General features: G+C 35.9%; 1 protein-coding gene across 8 annotated transcripts in view; it reads left to right on the top strand.

The window, feature by feature from the left end:
* ARB2A (ARB2 cotranscriptional regulator A) overlaps positions 1-26736 on the top strand; it is a 276975-nt gene that overhangs the window by 51763 nt on the left and 198476 nt on the right. For all 8 annotated transcript variants that reach the window (XM_062019248.1, XM_062019252.1, XM_062019250.1 and 5 more), the window contains 2 exons: positions 6148-6213; positions 15641-15832. In XM_062019248.1, coding sequence (XP_061875232.1) covers positions 6148-6213; positions 15641-15832 — 258 coding nt within the window. The remainder of the gene's footprint in view (positions 1-6147; positions 6214-15640; positions 15833-26736) is intronic.

Here is a 26736-nt window from a genome sequence, read left to right on the forward strand (position 1 = left end):
CCTCTTAGGCAGAATTTAAGTTATTTGAAAATAGTATCCATTCTGTACCCGTGACAGATCAATTTTTTGAGAAAGTTACATTTAAGAGCTTGTAACTTCTTATGTCAGATCTGATAGTTGAAATTATGTTAGAGGTCTGAGAGCTGACAGTGAATCTCTTGCTTTACTGTACAAAGTCAAGTCAAACGTATTGCTTTAAGAATAAAAGAGCACAAAGGCAAATGAGGTTGATTTTGGTCTATATGTGGATTTGTCAGGCAAACTGATAATGTTCAGCTGTTACACATTTTTAAGTGCAGTTCTGTCACAGAGTAGGAATTGATAAGTGAACCTAAGGTTGAATTGTTTCTGCATTCTCTAAAGGAAAAAAATAAAAATTTGCATTTTTCTTCAACTCAAACATAGCAAATTATATCTGGGCAAGTTACTGTAGGAGGTAGAGATGGTCAGACTTCAGTGGTTTCTGAGCAAGCCTTAGTAATATTTTTAATTGTAATTTTTCCCCTTTTTTTCTGGGTTTTCTTGTGTAATACATATTTATGCAGGAGTTTACACTGAGACTGAAGTATAGTTAATTCATAAGGTTAACAGAGAAATAATAAACTACTAGTGACACAAGATATCATTTTTGTTATATGAATTATGAAAGACCAAGAGGTTTTCAAGGAAAGTGCCATCACATCTTTGTTTTATTAGCTACAGTCTCCTTAATTTTAAATTTATTATCTATATTCTTTAAAATCTAGCCACTCATAAAAGCCTATAAGCAAAATGATTGCTATTAGATTATCTTACTCTATGTATTTTCATGTACTTTCTGAACTCTGTTTAAAAATTAATGAAAGTGATCTAATAAGGTGTTTAAGGAGTGTCATTTCACAAGTTGACATCTTTGGAGGCAGAAGCCTTCTATCCACTGAAGAAGTCTATCAGTGTCAACACATCTCACTCATGGTGGGAAGTAGCCTCAATTTGCTTATAGTCCTTGGAGTAGTGAAAAGTGGTAACAAGAGTAGTAAAAGTGGTGACTGGGTTCTGTTTGTGTTTTGAATAGCTGCGAATAAGGAACATGATGTGGGAAGTCTCAGATCCATCCAGCTGAAGAACGTATTTAACCGGTAATTTGCTCCATTTCCTTTTTTCCCAGAAGTCTGCTAGAAGTGTGTAGGAGCAGGCAATGGTGTGGACAACTTGGGTTAACAGCTTGCACTTCCTTATCCTTTCTCCAAGATCTTGTAATCCATCCTCTGTCATGTGAGTAGTTGTATTGTCAACTGCTCGCATGCGCTTTATGCTTTGTGCTTTATCACATGTGCTTTATTCTTTATCATGTGTTAACCATACACCAAACCATTTGACAGGGTTGTTGGCACTTTGGTCATGTGGGATGCACATATGGGAGAAGAGAGAACATGTGGTGTTTGATTGTGTTCAAAGAGACTTTGTGGTTTGCTCTAACCAAAGAGTTCCTCACATCTGTCATGAATCCATGAACATTTGTTGTGTGGTAATGATTTCCAGTGACTACTGATAGGTGCCGGTTTAGAAGCAAAAGGCCACAAATCACACTAGGCTATGCAATTTCTTTAATGTTTTTAACAGAGAATTTGCTCTTGAGAAAACATTTTGCAAGTCTGGATAGTTTCCTTTGTCTTTTTCTTTTTCCCTCTGCAGCGAGTTGGTTGGTCTGTTTATATACATAATCTGGTGGAGGGTAGAGTTACTCATGGTTGGTTTTGAAAGTGGGATCACACTCAGGGGAAAAAATATTCAGAGGACTTGGGTTGTAAAGCACAGCAGGAGAGGGACTCAATGAGCAAGGCTCAGTACACTTCACTGCGTCTCAGCATGGGTTTTGATGTGGTATGTACTGAAGCTGCTCCTCTGGATTAGGATGTAGGTGTTATGAAACAAATATTGAGTTGTGATCTACATCTGTATACCTGGCTACCTCTGTTGTAAGACAAGTTCACCACTAGGTCAGCTGCAGTTCTGCTTTACTTCACACATGCCAGGCTCTCAATGCTTTTTATATGTTATAAAGCTTCTTTCAGTTTCTTATAGTCTTAAAATGGGGGTATATTATTTTAAACTGAGTTATTTTGAAATTGTCATTTTGCTCTGTGGCTGGGCATTTCATTGTCCACCTGTCTAGACATTTGCTGTTTAAAGATGTCAATACTTAGTGCATTGAAGAGTCTCCTTGGTATTTCTCTACATAGAGTCATGTGCCTTCAGTACCTTCAGGATCTTTGTAACTTTAAACATGTTATCTCAGTGGCTTTTAGGCTTTAGTTTCTCTTTTCACATATTTGTAAGCAAGTATTGATCTTTTGATTAGGTAGGTTCAGTTGAGATTTTACAAGGCATGCTGCTAATAAAATTTTTCAGTGTTTTTTGGTAGTCAAAACGAGCCCTGAAGGAAGTTCTCTACATGAACAAGATAACCTTAGAAGAACATAAGTTATATGAAGCCAGGACCTTAGCAATTAATGTGTACTGCAGTTATGTGTACCAGAAGTATGTTTCAACCCGGAGTTTCAGTTTCCTCTGTAAACTGCATGCAGAATTATGGTCTTGGACACCATTGTGCAGAATGTTGAGCAATGCAACTGTAAAGTCTCAGCTCTGTCATAAGATAATGTATTTCTCTCTTTTTTTCTGTCTTCTCTGCCTCTAGCATGTTTACTGTCCATCCAAACCACCAAATTTAATTTCTCTGTAATGAAAATAGGTTGTCAGAATAGGTGATGAGAGTCATGGAATTTCTTGGAGTTTGGGTTTGGGTTTTTCTCCCCCTATTCTCAGAGCAAGCAAGCAAAAAAAAAAAAAAACCATACAGCTTGATAATGCTTAATTCAGATGCTTAACTGATTTGGCATGGGTTTTCCTGATAGGCTGCACTTGGAGGTTAATTAAGAGCACAGATACTTTAAAATATGGTTGACATTTCCAAGTGTCTCATACCAGATATAAAGAACTTTGAGAACAGTGAGGTCCTAGCACAGATTGCCCAGAGAGACTGTGACTGCCCCATCCCTGGATGTTTTCAAGGGCAGATTGGATAGGGATTGGAGCACCCTGGTCTAGTGGAAGATGTCCCTGACTATGTCAGGGTTTGGAACAAGATGGTCTTTAGAGTTTCTTCTGACCCACATTATTCTGTGATCCTCTGAACTAACATTTTTTCTCAATTCATCTGCCAATTAATTTCATACACCTTGGAAAAGCCTTACATTGGTTCTTTCCCCATCTCTGACATGATGCTACTCAGCAGCAACCTCATAACATTGTATTACAGTGCACCGTACTGCTTGTGGTGTTGACACACCTTACAGGTTTCCAGAGCCTTAGAAAAAGCATAAGTATTCCAGGTTAGTATGAATAACCTGGACAGTTTTGTACTGGACAGTTTGTTGCTTCATAGTGCCAGGTCAGTTATTAACACTGAGCTGGATTGAACAGCCTCTGTCACTAAATACTTACAGTCACGAACCGTCTGACTGATGATTAGTCCATTAGAGTTCATAGGATGTAAACGTTACTCAGCTTCTCATGCAAGAAGTCACAAGATACTATTCAACATTCTCCAACAATTTTCAGATCTTAATGATAAAATACCAGCGTACACAAGCTAATACTACTACTTAGAGAAGTTGTAGCTGTTCAAAGTGTACGGATTTGTAACAGTAAGTCTAACTAGTGCTTTATGAATACTATTTCACAGTTCTCTTTTTAATGCCTATAGAAAACATATTTTAACAGTTAACTCTTAAAAATTATAGATCAGCCATAAAATCACAAGAAATAATTAAAAGCATAAAAATCCAAAAGTAATGTTGTATTTGTAGCACTTTCAGTTCCTGCAGCCATATTCCTAGGTAGGACCAGACTTTGCTAGATTTTCTAGGCAACTCCATGCTAAGTGCCGGGAAACTTGCATAATGTTTTCAAATCTCGGAAATATGGAACTTTGATATTCCTTCAAGAAATCTTTAAAACTGACAGCATACTTGCCATTTCTGAACTTGATCTGCTGCTGCCAGAAAAAGCCCTCGTCATGTCTGGGCCATGGAGACCATCCAGATGCTGAGCTGCCTAGAGATAATAATCTCCCACTTTGCATCCAAGTATACAACCTACTATATCTTTCTTCATGTTTTCTCTTGTTAAAAGCATTCATTAGGTGACGTGTTTGCTATACCAGAGTGCCCCACTGATTTAACAGTCATGTTTTTAAGGCTGATATCACTACTTGTTATATTAGAGTAGTGCATATCGAACCAATTAGTATCAAAGTCCCATTGACCCTGTCTGTGGAAAAAATAAGTAAAGGTTTACTTCTGGCCTGAAGACATCATGTCTAATAGATGAGAAACAAAAGGAGAAATAGATGAAATGCACAACTGAAAAAAAAGTGATATCTGAAATACATTTTCTTCCTAGCACTTTTTTTTTCCTCTTCCAAATGTTCTTTTAGTGTTTTTGACAGTTAGTAGATACCTGGATTTAGAGTGAAAAATAAAATATCTATGTTCGAGGCCATATTATCATTATACTCATTTTAATGTCTGTACAACATCAGCATCTGAGACTGCAGGAACTTAACTGCTTTACTTGTTGGCATTACGCTGAAGTTGATTTTGGTGAACCATAAAAAGTTTGGCCCTAAAGGTAAAATTACACTGTATGCATGTTCCTAACATACTGCTTTGGGGATAAACATGTCTTAAATCAACTCATTGCTCACAGCTAAATTCCTTCTCCGAATGCAGTTTCCCTGTAGATAGTAATGTTCAGTAAGACTGATTTTCTTTAAAAGTGTAAAAGTTTTTGAACATAATTCTATCAATAAACACATTTGAGCAGGGTAGCAAAGAATTCACATAATCCTAATAAAGATTTTGGGTCTTTGTGAAAGGAAGGGAAGGGTACACACCATTTTTAATTAGTTTTCATCAGTACCTCTGATTTATTCAAATGTGTTCCAAACGTTTGCATATTGTGTTTACTCACATGTACATAATGAAAACTTTTGAACTTCATTGAAACTTTATTTGGTAATTGTGCATTTGGAAAATTAAAATTGAAGTTTATGATACCCTGGCTCCTACTTGCTCAGTTCATAGTGTGTTGTTAAGATGCCATCACTTGAGAGCTTTGTTACAGCGACATTTCTGTTGTGGCTTAATATGCTGTGGGTTCAGATGGCTGTAATTGTGGCCTTGAGGGGTTGGACTAAAGAATACCAGCTGGGTTTGTACCCAGATATTCTTGGATTAATATTTTGGGCCTTACATCTTGTCCTGTCAGGAATTTAAACATAGTTCCCCAAGCCTTAAAGGGAAGGCAAACACCATTTGAGGCTCTTAATGAGCATTGTTTTTACTCTTTAATTTTTACCCCATTTTTCTTTTTTTTGTTGTTTGTTTGGTTTTTTTGTTTGTTTTAACTCCTATAGCCAGTGAAAACCAGGTGGTTATTTCCAAACTGTTTTTACAGCCTCATATGGACAGAGCATTTTAGTTTGTTCCTCAGCTTAATTCCAAAATTAATAATAGTTAGAAAGTTCTTATATCTGCATCTCCATTTTCCTTAATATATATAAGGGTAAAAAAAAAAAATCCCTAAATAGTAGACAAACCTTTAAAGTGTTAAAAAACTTTGTTACATTTAAGACAGCAAGTCTTTCGTTGTCACTAGGTTGGGTTTTTTTGAGTTGCTCTTTGAAATAATTCCTTTTGTTTCAGGTCTAACATTTCAATTTTATTTCTACATGGAGACAGGACACTTAAACTCTCCCATAGTGAGGAATCAGTCAGGATTTTTCTTCTATTTAGAAACCTGTGACCCATCCCTTGCCTGTTTGGTGAATAAAAATGGCAAGGCAACTTATGCTGAGAGTGACTAAAGATCTGCTGTCCATGTAGCTCATGAAGTGAACCTGCAGAGGAGAGAGTCCTGCTTATGGAAAAAAACCACTTTTAAAGTGTTCTATAATTAGTTGTATAGTAAAGAATTCAGATAAGTGGTACAACATATACAAGTGCTTAGAAATTTAACCAGCTGGCCTTTAAGTTATCTTCTTGGATGTATCATTCCTGTAAATGGTTTAATATCTATTTACATTTCTTCTTTTTTTTTCAGATCATTACTAAATATGTTTATGAACTACTGCAAAAGGAGTGCCACTTGAAGAAAGCAACTCTCCCAGTAAGTCTGTTTTTTTTTCAAAGAAGTTTGTTTGGTCCTGTAAAATATATAGCGTGTAATCCAATATTCAGGTAAAGACAAGGTATGCCAGGGAATTGTTTCAGGGCACTGCCTTTGCATGCAGCATGTGTGTGCATCTGATGACGTGGTTCTGCCTCATTTTTTCCATCTGAGCCTTCCTTGCCTTACCAGATACTAGATTTTTCAAAATCTTTAAGTTTTGCTAGAGGAACCATACATTTTTTGAAAAGTATTTGTGAATGTTTTGAGACCTCTAAAGCTAGTTGTAGAGAACAAATATTCCCTTACAGGCAGAGGAATAAACTCAAATTGAGTTTCAATGAACTACTTCAAGCATTTTAAGACATACATTTTTAGCAGCTTATATTATATATGTGATACAAGGTGCCTCTCTTCTTTAGTAAAAATATTTGATCACCCCTCAGAAGTGATGAACCAAAGAACATGTATTTGTGTTTGTAAATACATGAGATACCATTATGATATTCAGGTATTTTTATATTCTGTACTGGAGAGTGTAGGGGAGACTCTAATGTGACCGCACTGTGTAGGCTTTCTGTCACTGTCATAAAGGATTCTTAAGTCTTTGATCAGCTTTTACATTACTGTTGTTCTCACCCAATCCTTCATACTCAAAGAAAACCCATTTGTGCTGAGGAACAAAAAGCTCTTTTGGTTTAGTAGGGCTATAAGGTTTCTCATTTCCTATTTCCATTCCCTAAGTGTTGTTCAGGGAATGTTCTGATAACTTGCCCAAACCACTCTAAGGTTTCCCATCCAGGCTTTACCAGTGTCTCCTGGTCAGGGCAGAAGGCGTTGTGCTAGGAGCTCCACAGCGCAGTTGTAGGATGAGCAGCAGCTCTCTGCACTCCCAGCCTCCTACCCTGTTTAGGCACCAACAATGCCCCAAGACTTCACATTTCCCTGTGGAGGCAGAGAGGAGGGCTGGGTTCTTTGTGGCAGTCTGCCTGGTGCAGTGCTGGTCGTGATCTCTTAATTTCTATGCACAACTGCCTTTATTTGTTGGAGAGCATTTGGTCCAAAGAGTGCCTCCCTCTGCCAGACAGAGTTTCAAAAGGCTTCCTCAAGTTGTGTCACCCTCACTCTGTGAAACCAGGAAGCTGTCATTTATAAACTTTAAAGTTTTGAGGCTACAGAACTATCTTTGAATGTCCATTTTACAAAGGAATATGCATATAAGTAATGAAATGTTAACGCTGATCTTTAAAAAAATAAGACAAAGAAACTTAGTATTATAGCACCTCTATCACCTCTGCCAAACACATGGGCACTCATTGGCACACCTGTGAGATCTGAGTGTCTGCCTTGGGAAGGAAATGACCCTGATTGTCTCCCACTGTTGAATTAATCTATATTTACTCTTATGTAGTACTGATGTACTGGTGCAGTTTGTTGGTAGTACGTTTAAGCTATTCTCAAATGTATTACTTCCAGCTTCTGCATAGTGTCATAGTTTGATTGCATTTTGGAGCAAATTAAAAACTCCCAAAATAAATGCAGCTGTTTAATTGTGAGCAATGTGGAATGTAGAAGCTGTTAAATTAAATCTGTCTGAATCACAGAGAAGAGGAGGGTGAGAGGAGATATGATCATTTTGCAACTACTTGAAGTGGAGTTATAGTGAGGTGAGGGTCAACTTCTCTGCAGTAACATGAGGAAATGAGTTCAAGTTGTGCCAGGGGAGGTTTAGATTGGACATTAGGAAGAACTTTTTTCACTGAGAGTGTTATTAAACATTGGAACAGGCTGCCCAGGGAGGTGGTGGAGTCATAATCCCTAGAGATATTCAAAAGATACATAGATAAGGTGCTCTGGGATATGGTTTGGTTAAGTTTAGTGATGGGCTTGGCAGTGTGAGGTTAGTGATTGGACCTGATGATCTTAAAAGGTCTTTTCCAACTGTAAGGATTCTATGATTTTGTGATTAAATCACCACTGACAGACTCTCAAGTAATAGCACAGAAAAACCCTAGTTTAACCTTGTGAAAGACACTAACAGAAGTAATAAGACAACTTGTAGGAAGAGTAAGTTATGTGCAAGTGAGAAAAATAGAGAAAGGTGTAACTGCTGGCAAGTTACATGTAAAATCTGAATAAGATCAGCCAAAACTGAATTTTAGGAGATTCTTACAATTATAAAGGCTAATAATAAAAGAGTGCTAATGGGGTTGGTAGGTGAGCTGCATACAAAAGGAATGCTCTGCACAAATAAAAAAAAGTAACATGATTATTTCCAATATTATTTGTTCAGCTTCCATACTTGAGTATTAATAAAGTTTTTAAGAGAATATAATTCTGAGGAACTGTCTCATATGTGATACATCAACAGAGGAGATCTTAGGACAAATTTATATACCGTACCATAATCAAATTCCAGGATGAGATGGTTTTTAAGCCCAAGGTTCTATAAGAAGTCAAAGATGAAGCTGCAGAACAACTGACAAATATGTAACTTGCTGCTGGAATCAGCTATTGTCATCAGAGAAATGGAAAAAGACTAAATACAATAGCCTATGAAAGGCTTCCAGGAGTAATTCACAATGATTCCTGTGTATGAGGACAAAATAATACCTTGGGGGAAAAGTCAGTACAGGTTTCTTTTTAAAAAAAACTGCAAGAATTCACTGAAGGAATGAAAAAGAAAGATCTTGCCAGTGAAAGAGTACTTGGATTTCCAATGAGCTGTCACTAGGCTTACAAATGGTTTTAAGAAGCATAGGAGAAGGGACTCCCCATATGAGTTAATAATTGGTTAAAAGGGAGAAAAGGTGTTTGTATTTTACCAATGCCATTATTTGTTACTGGTACAGTATTGTAAATAAAAAGGGAGAAACACTGACATAGTTGTAAATAAAAAGGGAGAAAGAAATTAATAGAAACTAACAAACTTGGCTCATTTTTCTAGGATTGTTTAGAACACTTAAATCTACAGCTGATTGTGAAGAGTTAGGGAATTATTTCATGATACTGAATGATTGGATGATAAAATGACATGAGATTCAATTCTGGTAAATGTGAAATTACAGGGGAAATAACTCACTCTGTAAACAGAATGGTGACCTCTAAATGAGCTATTAGAACTCAGAAAAGAGCTTGGAGTGATTGTTCTCTGAGAAGTCAGTGCACAATGGCAGTCAAAAACCCTCAAAGCAAATAGAATGTTAGGAATTATGAGGTGTTGAGAACCAAACAGAAAAATATCCTCATTCCACTCATTATGTGGGCCCTCATCTTGAGTGCTGCATGGAATCTGGACACCATCTCAAAAAGGATAGGAAGATTTCTATAAAAAAATACAGAAGAGGGTTATGGGGATGATCACAGGCATGAAATACCTTTCAGAAAAAGATGAGTCAAAGATCCTTCGGCTTGGAAAAGAGATGACTGAGGAAGAAATATGACAAATCTATACAATCATGAAAGGCGTAGATAAGATGAATAGGGAATATTTCTTCACTTTTTTCATAACAGATAAGCTAAGGGGCATCAAGTTTAAATTATTAGGCAGGAGATCTCTACTGAAAGAGCAGCAGTACCCAAGCTGCTTTTGCTTGGTGACAGGGGGAAGGGGTTGCAGTGAAGACCCAATAAAGAGTTCTTGGACTTTCCCCTGGCTCTTGGGTTCAGAACTACCTCCGGCTCAGCTGGACCAATCTGGCGCCTCTGCCAGCACTATTTAAGGATGGGAATTTGAAGTGCTTGGGAGGAGGTGTAAGAGGGGTACAAGATGGAGGCAACCATGTGGACCCCACAGTCAGAGAAGGAGGAAGAAAAGAGGAGCACCAGGCTAGAGACCCCTGTGCAACTCGTGGCGAGAATGCAGCTGTACTGCAAGCCATGGAGGGCAATGGCAGGCCTCAGAGCCACCAGCAGCTCCGAGTGAGTGCATCCGAATGAGCAAGAGACTGTGCGAGGAGATGGCCGTGGCGCAGACTGTACTGGAGAGCCTGCAGGCCACATAGCAGACCGACACGAGAGGCAGAGAGAAACTGCAGCCTTTGGGATAAATGCACATCAGAGCAGCCTGTGCAGGGCTGCCATATGTTTGAGGTACCCCACGGAGGTGCAGGGAGGACTGGTGCAGAGCCCGCCTGCCCTGAGGAGAGGCAAATGACAGAAGCTATCAGGAATAGACTGAAACCCCCACTCATGTCCCCATGAGCCGTTCAGCAGGGTAGGAGATAAAGACACCTGGATCGGGGCTCTGAGCCCAGGAAGAGGAGAGGAGTGGGGAGAAGGTGGTCTTAAAGAGCTGGTTGTACTCTTCATCTTTGTACCGTTCTGTGTTATTTTGTGTTTGTTACATTTTAGGGTTTTATGGTTATATTTTAGTTGGCGTTGGATTAAATTATTTTCTATTTTCTTCCCCAAGCCCAGTAGCCTTGTCTGTTTTGTCCTGGACCTTAAGTGGCAATTAAACCCTCCCTGCCCTTTGGCAATACTCGGGTCTTTGGTACTTGAGGCTAATCATGGTCTTTTGTTCCCTCATGAGCCTAAACCAGGACCCCTGTCCATCCCAATTATGTTGTGGAATTCATTGCCAGGGAATGCTATCAAGGAGAAAGGTATAAATGCATTAACAAGCCCACAATACCGAAGTGGGATATGTGAACCATTGTACATGCTTGTGCAGTTATAAACTCCGGCTCCAGAGGAACTGGTTGCCAAAACCAGGGAAGAGTCACACTAAAGCAACTGTGTTCTCTTACTGTTCCCCTAAGCAATCTGCCAATTGTCAGAAACAGGACCCTGGGAGCTTGATCTGACCAAGATTTCTCTTTTATGAATACGACCTTAGTATATGAACATTTTAGAGGTGAATAAGAAAACATATGTTTTCTGAACCTCGTCACAGGTGATGGGAAAGTTGGTGTATTTGGCTTCCTTTTTCTGTCAGCTGATAATGAAGTAAACAGTGTAATGGTATTTGAACATGGGAAAGGTATTTCAGGATTGTGTTAAGTGGAGTAGTTTTCTTTTTTTCCAGCATGATTGTAGTAGTGTATAGAAATGCAGTGCTTCAAAGGTTTAGGATGACAGCATTTCATGTTCTTTCATCTTTCTTAATTTCAACCTTATGTTCAAAAGTCAAACGTGCTGTCTTTATTCAGTGGCAGCTTCTATTTGGAATGTTTCTTTTCAGATATAAAAATAAGAGCAGTTTAGGAACCAGGAACGCTCACTCATTATTTTAGTATGTCAGCATCTCTGACAAAACAGAAATCTGAACACCTTTCCTACACTAGGAGGCTAAGATGCATATTGAATTATTGTTACTGTAAAGTACTGTAATTCTCTTAATGTTCAACATATAGTACTAGACTTGAAAATTTAAATTAGGAGACTTGTATTCAGGGAGAAGCTGTTCAATTATTTCTTCAAGTTTCTCATTTTGTGCTCCATTGAAGGTTATATTATTAATATAAGGAAGACTGCATTTTTTTTACTCACACAAAGTCTTTGCATTTCTCTAGTTTTAATTGCATAGTCAGTGATTGATCTTTGCTGTTCTTTCGCTATAGAGGACAAATAGTGTTTCTGAATTAAATACATGTTTAATGGCTTTGGAAGGCATGAGATTAAAGTTTAAGCAATTACTAATATGTTTTATTGACAATGTTACTGAAAGATCTCACTTTGCAAAATCTTATAACTTATCAATGCTTTGCTCTTTCACTTCAATAGATAAAACTTCATTCAGTAGTTCCCTTGAACTACTGGACAGCCAAGAACTATTTTTCTTTAACAAGGAATGATCTGTTATCTCCACTGCATGTTCCTCGTAGATAGGTTGTTACCTAAGTCCAATCACTGCTTGTTTGGTAAAAATTCCACCAATATTAGGTGTAAAGTTAGTTGTGGTGATGACCAGATGCTAATCAGCTGCTTGTAATATTGATCAACGGTTTTCATTTTTTACAGTTTTTAGTGAGAAGCTGTAAAACAGAGTATTCAGTATTGTGAAGACTGTAACATAAGTAAGCTAACGAGCTTTGTGTAGAACTACATAACAGAAAACTTTTTTATCTTGTGAAGCAAATGAGCAGCTTTCTCTCTGCACCAGCTGCTCACAATTCTCACAATCTTTTTGAGTCCTTTCACTTCCAGTTCCTTTTATTTGCCATATTCTTTCCTTCAGTCACAACTTACACCTCTTTCACTTGTTTGTAGGATCTCAGCTTATAATTTTTAACGTGTTTCTTAACTGGAATTAGAAAAATATTAATAATTTTTCTCTTTAAAAAATTAACATTAAATCTTAAAAACTTCCGGTGTACAAAATAAAAGACTCTAAGGGCCACATCAAGTCTTGTGCCTCTTGGGTTGGTAATGGCTAAGAATTCAAAATTGAGTTCATGTCAATGTGGTAGCATGAATGTCAGTAAGATTAGATTTCAAATGTAGTTTGATCTTACCCTTTATATAGATAGCAGCTGTGCAAAATACTGGTATCCTGGTGAAGTACTGTACAGACTGGTACTACTGTATTAAGTGATAGCTCATTTGAGACAGAACTCATGGAAAAAGTAATTCACTGTTTGAAAACCTTAAGAACATTATAATATATGTAGATTGTATAACTCAAAGAATTCACTGTAAGTGCATACATACATAAACCTTAAGGTATAGTTGTGCACTGGAAAAATAAATCTGAGAAAAGGAAAATTAAACTTTAAACAGTACTTTTAAACAGTAAATTATCAGCAGAATTTAGATTGCTTTGACATTCATAGCTACAGATTATTGGAAGATTGTTATAATATGTGAATTACAGTGTTGAATCAAATTGTGAAATTAAACTAACTGAAATTCAGCGTTTACTGAATGTATTTGATTTGTGTTTAAAAAAATGATCAGAAATAAGTGTTCATGAGTAGGACCAACAGAGAAAGTAGCTAATAAATATAAATCACTTTATGCAGACTCTGTGTCTAGCACTAAATGGTATTCTACGTTGATTTGTCAATAAAGTTGTGCACGGGAGTGACCTTTATGTGCATTCTGTAGTGAAAGCTTGATCTAATGAATTACTACTGTTTTGAGATAAATTGGCTTGAAGAAAAGTTTCAAATGTGATTAATTTGAAGAAGAGAATGAGGAGTTATTTTTCATTATCTTGGTAGGTATTTTTAACTTTCTTAGATTAACTATTTCACATTTCTGCAAATATGTTGTATCTTCTAGTACATATGATTTCCTAAATTTTAAAAAAAAAGTAGTTTATAAATGCTAAAACATATAGCTAAGTTATAAATTTGTCTGACATAAACAATCACTGTGTTTTTTCTTAATTACAGTATCCTGAGTATTCAGTTTATGTGCAAAAGTCATTAAGTCTTGCCAAGTACTGTTTGAGATTTAGTGTTGTCTGACTTTTCACCTAAGCCCTGTTAAATTTTAAGGTATCACCTCTGCTGCTTCACAAGCAGCAATGTGATCTGACTGTAGCACAGTGTGGTCAACATGTGGATTTGCAGCCCAGAAAGTGAACTGTATCCTGGACTGCCTCAAAAGCAATGTGGCCAGCAGGTCATGGGAAGGGAGGTATGGGAGCAAGTCCAGAGGAGTCCATGGAGAGATCCAAGGGCTGGAGCACCTCTCCTCTGGAGACAGGCTGAGAGAATTGGGCATGTTGAGCCTGGAGAAGTGAATGCTCTGGGAGCACTTTAAAGCAGCCACCACTCTGAAGGGATTGACAAGAAAGCTGGAGAGGAACTTTGTACAAGGGCATGCAATGACAGGACTAGTGGTGATGTCTCCAAAGTGAATGAGAGAAGATTGACATGAGGTGTTAGGAAGAAATTCTTCCCTGTGAAGGTAGTGAGGGCCTGGCACAGGTTGCCCAGAGAGGTTGTGGCTGCCTCAGTCACTGGAAGTGTTCAAGGACAGGTTGAATCAGTTTGAAGCAACGTGCTATAGTGGAAGGTACCCATGGCACAGGGGTTAGAACTAGGTGGTCTTTAAAGTCTCTTCCAACCCAAACCATTCTGTGGTTCTATGGTATCTGTTGAATATTCAATAGAATGTATTTTTTGCCATGTTTTCTGTTTTCGTACAAATTGAGAGAGAAAATTAGTAGAAAGTACAGGCTAAGACATGAGATGTTACACTATTCAGGAACGGGGAATAAAATTTTTATCATTATGGCAGATACTGAGGAGAGACATGACCATTCTTCCAGTTAGAAATTCCTTTTATTCAAGTAACCTCATTGGCTTTATTTAAAATATAATTGGTAGTATTTGCATTAACAAAACAACTGGAGATTCATGCAGAATTATTTTTCCTAAGGTAAAGGTAATTAAGAACACATACCTATGTATGGGAGCAAAATGTACATAATCCAAGCAGCCATTCCTCCTGTTCCAACATATGACTCATATCCTGACCTGCCTTTCATTGCTGTTGCAGAGCATAAGACAATCCAAGGTTGATCCTAGCAGCTGTACAGTTAGCCTGTATGGGTTTTGGAGTACAGCAGGACAGGCAGAATTGTAAGTTCAGTTCTTCCTTTTCTATGTATTCATATAGTAGAAAGGGAAGAATGAGTACATTAGATGCGATTTTCATAGTGCTTAAACCAGCACTGTTCTTTTGCCTTGAGCTAGGCTTGGTAAGCCAAGTGTCAACCTGTTGTATAGAACTTATGTTTTTATGGCGCAAAAAGTGCTGCTTCACCCTCTAAAGGCAAAACTTGGAATTAGATGTTATGTTTTACAGAATATGAAAGCTGGTTGTTGGTCTGTTCCTACAGCAAGGTAGCAGAGCACTGAGCCAGGTGCAGGACTCTTAATGAACCCCTTATTTAGAACCAAATTGGTTTTCTGTATTTTATTAGACCTATCTTATTAAATTTATAATACATAAATTTGCAATACTGGTTCCTACATGGCTTATTGGGCATTTATGTTGAGGTAGCTGAGATGGAACTCCCCAGGATTTTTTTTCATATTATTTTATGAGAATTTTATTGTTGCTTCAGGCATAACAGAGGCAACAAATAACTTGATGTCGCACCCACCCAACCTTCCAAGATTGTTCTTTTATGGACTTTCTTTTTTGCCAGTAAATTTCTCCAAACAACTATTGTTTCAAAGCTTTAACATACTTTTTACTCCCTTGTTTTGATGTAAATATACTTGGGATATACTACTCTAAACTGTGGCATGTTTTTATGTTTTGAAGTTAAGTGGCACAGGTACTAGCTTTTGCTTTGTTTTTATTTAGTGCTAGGCATGCATTATTCCTTGTAACACGCATATAAGTAGTTGTTGCAGCTGTTAAATGTTTTTTTATCAACTTAGTGGCTAGCTTTATAACTGCAGATGTTCTTTTAAAATATTTCATTGATACATAAAAAAGTGCATGTTGTCTGTAATTGCAGGTTGATGCAACTGAGAGTGAACCAAAGAGCTTTATCTTTATGAGTGAAGATGCACTAACAAATCCTGACAAGCTATTGGTCCTAATTCATGGTAATGGTGTTGTCAGAGCTGGTCAGTGGGCTAGGAGACTTATAATTAATGAAGATCTGAACAGTGGCACGCAGATACCATATATAAAGAGAGCTATTGAGGTAAGTGGAAGTGCTTGTATTATAATTGTGTGTGCATATGCATGTGTATATATGTAGCTGTGTATAAAGAGCTCTAAATCTGTGATAAAATTTTAATTGGTTAATCTAACCAGATAGAAATCATTGCTTGGGTTTTTTTCAGAACTTTTTGCTCATGGAACCAAGTTTCTCTCTTACAGTAAAAAAAAAAATTAGTCATATGTCATGTTGTGGCAGCACTGCTGCGTAGTTTAATATGGCAGCTAACGTGACAAGAGCCCTTAGCAGGCGATGAGATGCAATAGAAGGCACTGCAGAAATTTGTTATGATTTGAAGTGTTTTCTTTTACATTTCATTAAATTTGTACGTATTCTCACTCAACGTCTGTTGTAATCTCATGATAACATGAGCTTTCATGATAACAGCAGGCTTTTTTGCTAGGCTTGTACTGAATTTATTAGAGCCACAGTCTTTTTCAGTTTTGCACTGAATACTGATTCATTCTGATTCAGTTATCAATACTTCACAGTAAAAAACACATTTTATGGACACTATTTTGTTACATTTACTTCTATGTGAGAGACAGTGCTCAATTTGTGTAATGTTTTAAACACTGGAACTTTGTAGGTGTAATTCATCCCTTGCATCGTGCACCCTAGTTAAAACTTCCTGAAGAAATCATTGGAAAAGCCTGTTTAAAACTCACTATTTCTATTACATCTACTGAGTGAAGTTAGTGTTCTGCCCTAAATATCAGTGTTTTTATTGTGATTGTTGCACATGTTGTTAAATGAAGTTTGATTTTTTTGCAGTTTGTTTTGAGGTATTCAGTTCAGAAAATAGTTCTCTTCAGCACAGAAAATAGTTCTTTTCAAATGTGTTTTCTTTTTCTTTAAGCAAAGCAAAAGAGAGAAAACATATTTAAACATTAGGCAAATAAGTTATTTTTTGTTTTCTGTAAACTAGTAACAAAGCACCAGGCTACACTTTGTGTAAAAAAGTAGTCTTAAATGCTTACTGCCTTCTAATGTAAAGGTTTTGTTTGTTTTAAACCAAGTCTTAGAGGCAGAAAAAATATTTTAGGATTATTGAGCAGAGTATGGGTGCATGGTAAGAGGTTAATTTCTGTAGAGTGCAGGTTCTAAAGCCTTTCCCAAGAAAAGTGAAGAGATGTAGCTCCTTAAGTTTTTGTAGCAGTGCTTACAAGCCTGCATTTTTGGTTTGTCCTAGAGATGCTACTGCCTTGGCTAACACGAGATTCTGAGCATTCAAAACTGCAACACCTTCCCTAAATTAACAGATAGTCTTTAAGAGAGTACTTCTTGAAGAGGAGAGTTACAGTTTTTTCTCCTGTTTGGTGATTTTTATGTATTTTTGCAGTGATTGTGACAGTGTGACAGAGATCAAATGTATATTCGCTTAAAGTTTTCATCCTTAAAAACAGATTATGTAATTCTGCTTTTTTTTTTCCCCCTAAAAAATGGGAAAAAAACAAGAAGTTTAATGAGAAAATATGATTTAAAATATATTTTTACTTGATTCTTTGCATAGGTTTTAAAGTCATAGTTTTCTTTAGTTGGTTAATTCTAGAAAATGTAAAACCCTCTCTCCTTTTTGTTCATTTTAAAATTCTGGTCAATGTACTACATGTTTACTAATTGCAATGATTTTTTTTTCATGCAAAATGAAAATAGATCGTATTCAACTGTACTATATTACTCATGTTGCTATTTTTTGTGTCACAGGGAATTGGATGCATGTCTTGTTAGATAAGGTGATATTTTATGGAAGTCGAACCCCACTGAATATATTTGGAGTCATTATGTCTAAAAGAAGAATAGATAGTTGCATGCTGATATCATGTCTACTTCATGTACAATCGTATAAATTACTCTTCTGAATGTAGAAAATTACGGTAGAGTGAGCATAAGGACTCCTATTTTAGTTAACAAAAATTGCATCCTTTTATGGGTTTTTTGGTGTTCAGAGCTGTCGTTGATTTAGGCATTTCTGTCTCTTATGAAATGAAAATAAGTGGCCTGGGTAATAAATGGCCAGTGTGAAAATTCTAATAACTCCTCATGCAACATTGCCAATTTGAGGTAAAGAATTCTTTTCCTTGATCTTCTGGTGTTTCTTCTAAGAGGCCTTATCCTTGAATGAAACCGGTAGACCTTATCATAGCATAAGATTACAGTGCTGATGACAGGAGAACATGGATTTTTTTTTCTAATAAATTGCAAATTTGAGGTTGGTAATAGTATCTAGTATTTCAGGATTTCACTGATCTTTTGTGAGTGTGAAACTTATTCACGTAGCTTAAAGGATTTGCTGGAGACTAGCTTTTCATTAAAAAAAGGAAAAAAAAAAAGCAAAAGTAGTACTTAAATGTCTTTTGTCTTGAAACTCATTCACAAATACGACCTGTGCTTAAAATAAAGCTAAACAGACAAACAGGCACAAGCCGATCACTGTTCTCTACCACTTTTCTCTGTGGAAAGTGATGAGACTACCACACACAAGTTTCAATTTGTTTCCTGTAAAAACTGAAAACAGGGACTCAAAAGCTGAAGTTATCAGGGAGTAGCGGATTGCGCGAGATGAACTGATACTGCTCTCCTAACCAGGAAGTTAAGTGAAGAAAAAAAATCCATTTCTCTCTGGTACATCACTTTCTAGAAAAAGAATTTAAAATCTTTTTCTATTACAGCATGTATGGAATAAACAATGTAAAGGCTTAATATTTATCAGGCTTCTGGTGACTTGGGGCTTATACACATTGGAAAGAAAAGATCCAAGAAGTGTCCTGGTGGGAATCTGAGTAGCTAGAAATCAGGTTTTTCTTTTCATCTGGGTGGTTCTGATAGGTAATGTTTCTTCTTCCGTTTATTGCATCAACTCCATTGTGTAGATTTAATCTTTTGTGTAATAGATGTTGGGAGGAGTTTACAAGTTTTTATGTGAAGAGGTAAGATTAATGTGTTAATTCAGAAATTCAGACTTGATAGTGTAAAAGAGAGTTTGAAATGTGAAAGGAGAACAAACAAGCAACTAGACAGAGAACAGATTGTAGGAAAGGGAGGAGGGAGATAAGTGTATACAATGTGAGAGACAGATATATGTAAATACTTTAAAACATGGTAGGAAAACACCTACTTCAGAAGAACAAGCATGGAAAAGGCAAATGTGATAATATAAAGCAGTAAGACTAACAAAAGCTTAATTAAAATAAAGTAAATCCATAGTATAAAGATACTCTTAAAAGATGCAAGTTCCTTTAAATATGGGACGAAATAAATATTGCAGAGGTTTGTTGATTTCTAAATTAGAAGTTTTTTACTGAAACATTCTGCAGTGGAAATGCTGATTTTTGACAGAACCAGTCATGTTATGTGTGAGACTGATGTTCGAGTCCTTCTGGGAGTGAGGGACAATTCCGCATTCAATGATAACACCACACGGAAACTATTAAAACTTTTTATAAATAAATAAATGTACATTGTATAGATAAGTAAATGTAAATCAGAAAAGGAATTTTAATAGGTGTCTTCTCCATTTTGCCAAAATGTCTTAACCACTGTTGTAGCAGTTTAGCCCTGACTGGGTGCCAATTGCTCACCAAGTCATTTTATCACTTCCCCTCGCAAACTGGACGGGAGAGAGAGAAATCATCGAATCATATGGGAAAAAAAAAGATTTTTTTTTTTATATATATAAATTATCTGTTTTATATACATATATATAATATTATATATTATAAAATATATCTAATATATATTTTTATATATCTGTAAATATAACAAGAGGTTTGTGAGTTGAGATAAGGACAGGGAGATCACTCAACAATTAGCATCACGAACTAAACAGACTGAACTTGGGGGCAAATGGTTTGATTTATTAATGAACAATCAGAACAGAGAAGGGAAAAGGTAAAATAAAGCCAAATCACAGGTGTCTTTCTTTCAGGGCCTAAGCATCTCCTCCCTCTCCTTCTACACTGACCTTGGTGTCTGCAGATATGTTTTCACATTCTCACTCCTTGTTGCTGTTGCAGTTTAGCAACGGCCCAGCAACTTCTTCTCAAGTACATTATTCACAGAGGCATTACCTCCGTCACTAATTGGCCAGGCCTGGGCCAGCTTCGGGTCTATCTTAGAATTGTCTGGCATTGACCCTGTCAGCTAAAGGGGAAGCTTCTGGCAGCTTTATTTAAAGAAGCCACCCTGTAGCCTGTCTGCTACCAAATCCTGGCCCAGGCAAAACCACTGCAACAGTCCATAGAGTCAGGCTCTTCTAAGATCAGTTGTTAGTTAGTTATGTCTACAATGACTGAAGCAGTACTAGGAGGAGATGTTGAAAGATAGAAGTAAATTCTTTAATTCAGTAATGAGAGTATTTACTCGGTGTATCAAGAATTAAGGCTTTACATTCCTGATTTCATTTAGGTAGTTCAGGGACTCCCATATTGCCTTAAGAACCTTGGTCACCAAGCTCTTGAGGAGGAGGAGGAAGAATGCTTCCCTGGTTCGTCGTTGTTACCACTCATCATAGATGATGATTGGGTTGGGAGGTGTACTAATAATACTAGTAATGGTATAGGGAGGCAAGCAAGAACGGGAACAAAAGTTGGCTCCTGCTGCATGTGATAGTGTTTGTTCTGTAGCTGTTGGAGAAGTGAATGCTTTGCTTTAAAGTCAGCTGAGAAGCAAAGAGAAGCTGAAGTTGATCTGTAAGTTTGTTCCTTAGGGAAACGGGAGCTCAGCTTACCTAAGTTCGGACTTTGAGAGGAATTTTGGAGTACTCTTATCTTTGATACCTTTCCTCCAAGGAATAGAGAGGACATCAACTTACTGCATGAGTACAAAGAAACTGTTGGATGTTTTCTGAGTCTTTGAATTTCAGTATATTTGACACCTAAGATAGCCATGGTCCCAGGGACGGTAATAAAATTCAGCCACAGCTGCTGTGACTTGTTTGATTTGTTTAAAAAAGAAAAATAAAAATCCAACAATTGTTGCCTGGTTTCAAATTTAGCACCCAAAAATCTGACCTTCCATGAACAAATGAAAAAAAAAAAAAAGGGTTGCATGAGATGGGCATCTACTGCAGAAATTTTTCTTTCATAGCTGATAAAACATGATTTTCAGCTTCAGTTTTCTCTTGTGGTTTTTTTCCTGCTCAACTGCATTTTCTTAAAAATTTCTGTTCTTAAGAGTATTTTTGGCTAGAATATTGAGTTTATTCACTTAATATAATTCATTTGTATAAAACTGTCAGGTTGGTAATATTTGCTGAGTATTAGGAAGGGAAGTAAGTTACTTCAACATGCAATAAGATATCATTAGTTTTGAAACTCAGTTGACTGAAACAAAGTAATTCCATGTAACAGTAATCAATTTACCTGCTGTAAGTTTTATGTGATTTAGTAAACTTACTGGTTAGTAAATGGAATGGTAACACATTTTGATCATTCTGTTTAGTAAAAATCAGACAGTTTAAAAGTGTTTATTTATACCTTTTTGTCAAGAAATTATGCTTTGTTTAAAGTACACTTAACAAGAATTCTTGCTGAAGAACTTCTGTGTTTTGCTTTTAAGTGTAGAATATCTTGTTAAACAACAATCTCTTTGTTCTAGCCTTCATATTTTAGGAACCTAAGATTTTAAATTTTGTCTTATATTTTAGACATTCTTAGCACAATTTCAATAAGATAGGCAAGTGGCATTTTCTTGAAAAACACCAGAGCTGATGTTTCACTGCAATTATAGTTCTGCTATAGAATACTAACATTTATCTACCCTCTATGTTTCTTAAGTATCTTGTTACAGAAAGATGTAAAAATATTTCATGTATTTATTAATAGTCAGTTATAGTGCCATCATCATCTTACTTGAACATTCTAATATATTACTGAAAACAAAAATTCACTAAAAGGGACAATAATGTGCTATATTGTTTCTTTCAAATATTAATGTTCTGAGTCTGGTATATGTATTTGCTTTTATTAATTTTGTTACACCATAGAACTAACATTACTTGTGAGCTATATCTTAGTAGAGAAAACTTCTATGTAGAACAACTACTTTTATGAGGATAATATTAGAAAAACTTCAGTTGCATAGTTGATTTGATGATCTTTTGACATCTTTCTAAAAACATAAATACAAATTATTGCTAAATAATTTTTCAGTTATAGTTGGCATAAAGTACACCATACTCTGGAAAGAAAATTTATTTACTTCCTTCTAAAACATTTTATGATGAATTAACAATCTCTCAAATACTGATTCAAAATATTGATCATCAAGCAGATAGAAGGAAAAGTTCCATAGTTAGTTCAAAGTTATATTAATTGATCACCAAATACTTAATAATAGATAATAAGCTGTACAGGAGTTAATAATTAAGTCAGAAATTCAACAAAAGGTTAAAAGCTTAGACTAATATTGAACTGACAGGGTATGTAAGCCCACACCAGCCCCCATGCCAGCAGAGGAAAACAATGAGATGACAGCTCTACCGTTTGGAGAGAGGTTGTTAACGACAGCTTATTCCTTTATGATTTCAACTCTTGACAGAAGACAGGTCTGCTTGTTGCATCATGGCAGATATATCATTACCTTCTGGCCCTGTCATGACTGAACTGGAAAAAAAAATCACTTGCAGTTCTGAAAATCCAATTACCCTTTGGAATTTAGTGCATCCTTTCCAAGATATCTGTTACTGTTAATTAATTGTGCATTACATTCGTAAGAGTTTTCTGTGATATATTAATTTGATAATGCTGAGATACTTACAGATTGCTTTCTCTTTCTAATTCTGCTTACTGTCATGTTTTAAAATCTTACAACACCTTGTGTCAGTTAACTCTTACTTTCTTACTGACCTAAGAAAATCACTATTCAAGATATTTGTAAGTATGTGGCTTGAAAATAAGTTGGCTTTTTTATCTCCAAACTGTTTGAACATTCTTTTCACTGGCTAAGTAGGGGCTAAAAACACACAGAGAATATTTAAAATAGTCATGATCATTTTAAAAACAAAGATGAGTATAAATGGCTTTTTTATCATATGCATATTAGGATTCTTCTTCCTTCTTCTTTCCTTCCCCCCCCAACTTGTTGGATACCTAACAGTGACTCTGGAGACTTAGAAAAGACTAAGAGGGGGTGTGGATTTTTGAAAGTATGTCAAAAGCCTTGGGGTTTGGGTATGATCGGAATTTCAATAGAGGTTGAGATGAGTTTAAATGCATAGAAGGCGAACATAAAAATCTTGTTTAATTTCTGTCATGTTGTTCTTTTTTTAGTCACTCTGATGTCTTTTTCAAATCTGCTTTTCTCTCAAGCTTTGTGGTACTATATCCAAGATCTGTTTCTTTTCCTCTTTGTATTTCGTTTTAACTGCTGATCCCTTTTCTGTGGTGCTTCTGCCTTTAATATCAGCTGAAGCAGTCTGAATTGCTGAATCAAAGCCGTTTTGAGAGAGAGACAGTGTTTAAGATTGTGCAGGGTGAGATTCTCTGGGTAGAAGGTAACACTTCCTGCAGTTATAATCAATGCACTTGATACTTTCAAAGACAGGAGAAGCCATGACTTGCTCAGGGGTTAAACTTTTTAAATAACTTCCCTTGGGAAAAATGCCATCAATAAAATGGAATAATTAGTTGAAGATTCTTGAGTACTGAGTAGCCTATGTTTGAAAAGAAAAGATTAGAGATAGGTCAGGTTTCTACTTCTATTGTATTTTCCCTACCTTTTGTTTTTTAAACTGTGAGCTTTTGTTTAATTGTGTGCAGTATTACAAAATCAGTCTACTTCAAAAATAATGTCATCTACTTAAGGCAATGCATTAATTTTGTACTGTGTTATTGTCTGTGTAGTGTAATAATTCTAAGAACAGAGATTAAGTTCTGCATAAAAAGATAACTTTGAATTTGCTAGCTTTCTCTTTTCCTACCCTACACACTTATTCTACAAACAGTCATTTTATCTAACAGGAAAAATTTGCAACTTTACCAAATAATCTTAAAATATAATACACATTGACTAATTTTAAAAATTAGATCTAAATGAGATTAATGAACATCCAATGTACAGGATCATTGGTTTCTATAGAGAAGAATAGTTTTACTGTGAAATTAAATTCATTTCACTTTGCATTATGTTTCACAATTTCAATGTATTGTTTTTATGACTTTTTTGTGTCGTCATTTTTATTAAAGCAGTTGTTTTGAAAGGCAAAACCTGACTAAAATTGATGCTTTCCTTATACACTGTAGTACATGTGTACTGTACAAAATATTGATAAATAATGCATTAATGGCTTTGGAATAAAAGATTCTTACCCTTTGTTAGTTATTTACATATTTGCACTTTTCATTTTTCTTAGAGGAAAGTAAAATTACTGACAGCACTCTGGACAGTATTAGAATAAGAGTTTAGCAAATACATAATCAATGTGTTGTAGTAGTAGTACTATGTTCTAATGTGTTCTACCATAATGAGATCTGCACTGCCTGAATAGATGGATGGGTGTATTTAGTAGGGAATATTCTACATGCAGAGTTCTAACAAAATTTTTAGCAAGAAAGTTTCCATTCAGCAATGTCCTACAATTCCTATGTGGAAAGATTTTGAGGATTTACCCTTTCATTGTTTACAAATCGTGATGAGGCTCTTTCTAATGTGCTACAGATCTTGACTGTTTATTTTAAATTTTCAATTACACATGACATTTGTAGGAGAAATGAGTAAATACAGTGTTTGTGGCTTGGATTTTACTCTGTATGGGACACTTTATGAGGCTTCCATTTAGAAGATAAAAGTTGTAGTCCAGTGTTTTTTTTAATTCAGAGGATTTGGATCTGTGGAAGCGTCATAGCTGGTGGTTATTTATATCTGAAAGCACTGTTTGAGAGTAGTTTTTAATTTCAGCTGATTTGCTGTAGAACAGTTGTATCTCACATATCAGGGTGGGATAGTCCAGTAAATTTCTGGTATGATAGCACCTCAGCTCACACAATGCATCAGTGCCTTCACAGAATGATACAATTTAGGATGGAGACTTTATTGAGTTGGAGTGTTTTTTGTGTGTAATAAATTGTGATTGTCTTATGCTTATCGCATCATGGAACAAATGTTTTAAAATAACTTTTGTGGGGTTTCTGACAACTTTTTCTGTTGGGCTGATTTTGTCAATGTGTACATTACTACAGACTTTTGAGAGTGGCACCATGCCAAGTAACATAGATATGCACACAATTTTTTTTTAATTCTTCATGAAATATCGTTTTAACAGCAGTAAGCTTAACGTGTTAAAATTGCATTCATATAAGATGGGATGACCTGTTACTTCTTCATTTACTGACATACTAATCTTAAGCCATTACCTTCATTTTGCTTTATGAAAAAAAAAAACAGTAATCAACACCATCATATCCATTCAGGAGCACATTAGTTCAAGAATAAGAAATTTTCATGTATGTTTTTTATATCCTGTAAAGAGATTACCTTACTAACGTTTAAAAATATTTAGTGACAATTTTAAAATATTGAAATTGTCTTTTATCTGTTAATGTACAGATTTGTAAATTATCACTTAATTATCTTAATACATTATAATGTTTAAATTATATTCTTCATAAAATAGATCACAGAAACAGTATTACATGTGTGTCAGTAGAGGCATGGTACATGTGTGTATTTAATATTACACTAAATTGCCAATACTCTGTTGATTTTTCAAATGAATCATTACTTAAAAGACTTAACAATTCACTGGGGACGTGAACACTTCCTTATTCATACCATGAAATGCATATTTGAATTAAATTATCTTTTGCTTACTCTGCATTGAGCTGGAAAATATTAACTTTAATGCATAGAAATGCAAATAAAAATTCGATATGCTTCATCCTTAAGTAGTTTAGTACTGTTCTAATAATGTATATTGCTGCTTCAGGTAACAAGGAAATAGATATGGGAAAGACTTTGTCATGCAAATTTACTCAGGATTGTAATCTTTTGAAAATACACAGATCTTTTGAACGATATATGTCACTTTTGATCAAAAACTTTAGAAAGTTTAATAATTCTGCTAGAACAAACTAAAACTGTGGGTAATTGTCTTTTTTTTCCTGAAATTAACAAATTATAACATCAAAAAATCTGAGTGTGAGGTATGTAGTAGGTCATTTGCTGCTGCAGGCATTTTCTCTCCCTTCAGGATGTGCTTGTTTAGTTTCTCTCACTTTGTGCCTGTGGCACTGTATGGTGAAATTCAGACATGTTCTTCTCCTCCAAGGAATCTCTAGGGTGGCAGATAACTTATACAAAATTAATAAATGGCATTGCTTCCTTTATTATCACCCATCGCAGGCAATTCACTTTGTGTTCTCTTTGGAGAAATGCTGAGTTGCGTAGGATATGTTTATTTATAAAAAACAACTCCATACTTCTAGATAGGATTAAACATAAAGTACACACGATATGGCAAAATATGTACTTAGGAAGATAGACTGATTCCAGTTTTCAGTTATTTCTTTAGGAAGGGGGGCCAATGGAAGAGTGTAAATCCCTTATGTGTTGATTTAACTAAATTTTGAAAATATTAAGAATTCTAAAACATCTCCAAGCATGGCAGGTGAGAGGCAGGGAGGGATGAGCATCATTTAAAGAGTAAATCTGTTTGCTGCTATTAAGTTGGGTGAATATTTTTTTGGGAAGTCCAGGTGTGCCATCTTGCTTATTCACTGCCATTTGTTATACCATATTGCAGTGCTAATCCTCTTAGGAAAGGGAAAGATTGGCAGAGATAACTGTTATATTGAGCGCTACATGCAGCCTCTATCTCTGTTATGCCAAAGGCAGTGAGACTTCAGATTGCTTTGGAGGGTAGAACAGACAGCCAAACTTGGGTGTAA

The sequence above is a fragment of the Colius striatus genome, chromosome Z (assembly GCF_028858725.1).
Source record: "Colius striatus isolate bColStr4 chromosome Z, bColStr4.1.hap1, whole genome shotgun sequence".
NCBI classification, from domain to species: domain Eukaryota; kingdom Metazoa; phylum Chordata; class Aves; order Coliiformes; family Coliidae; genus Colius; species Colius striatus.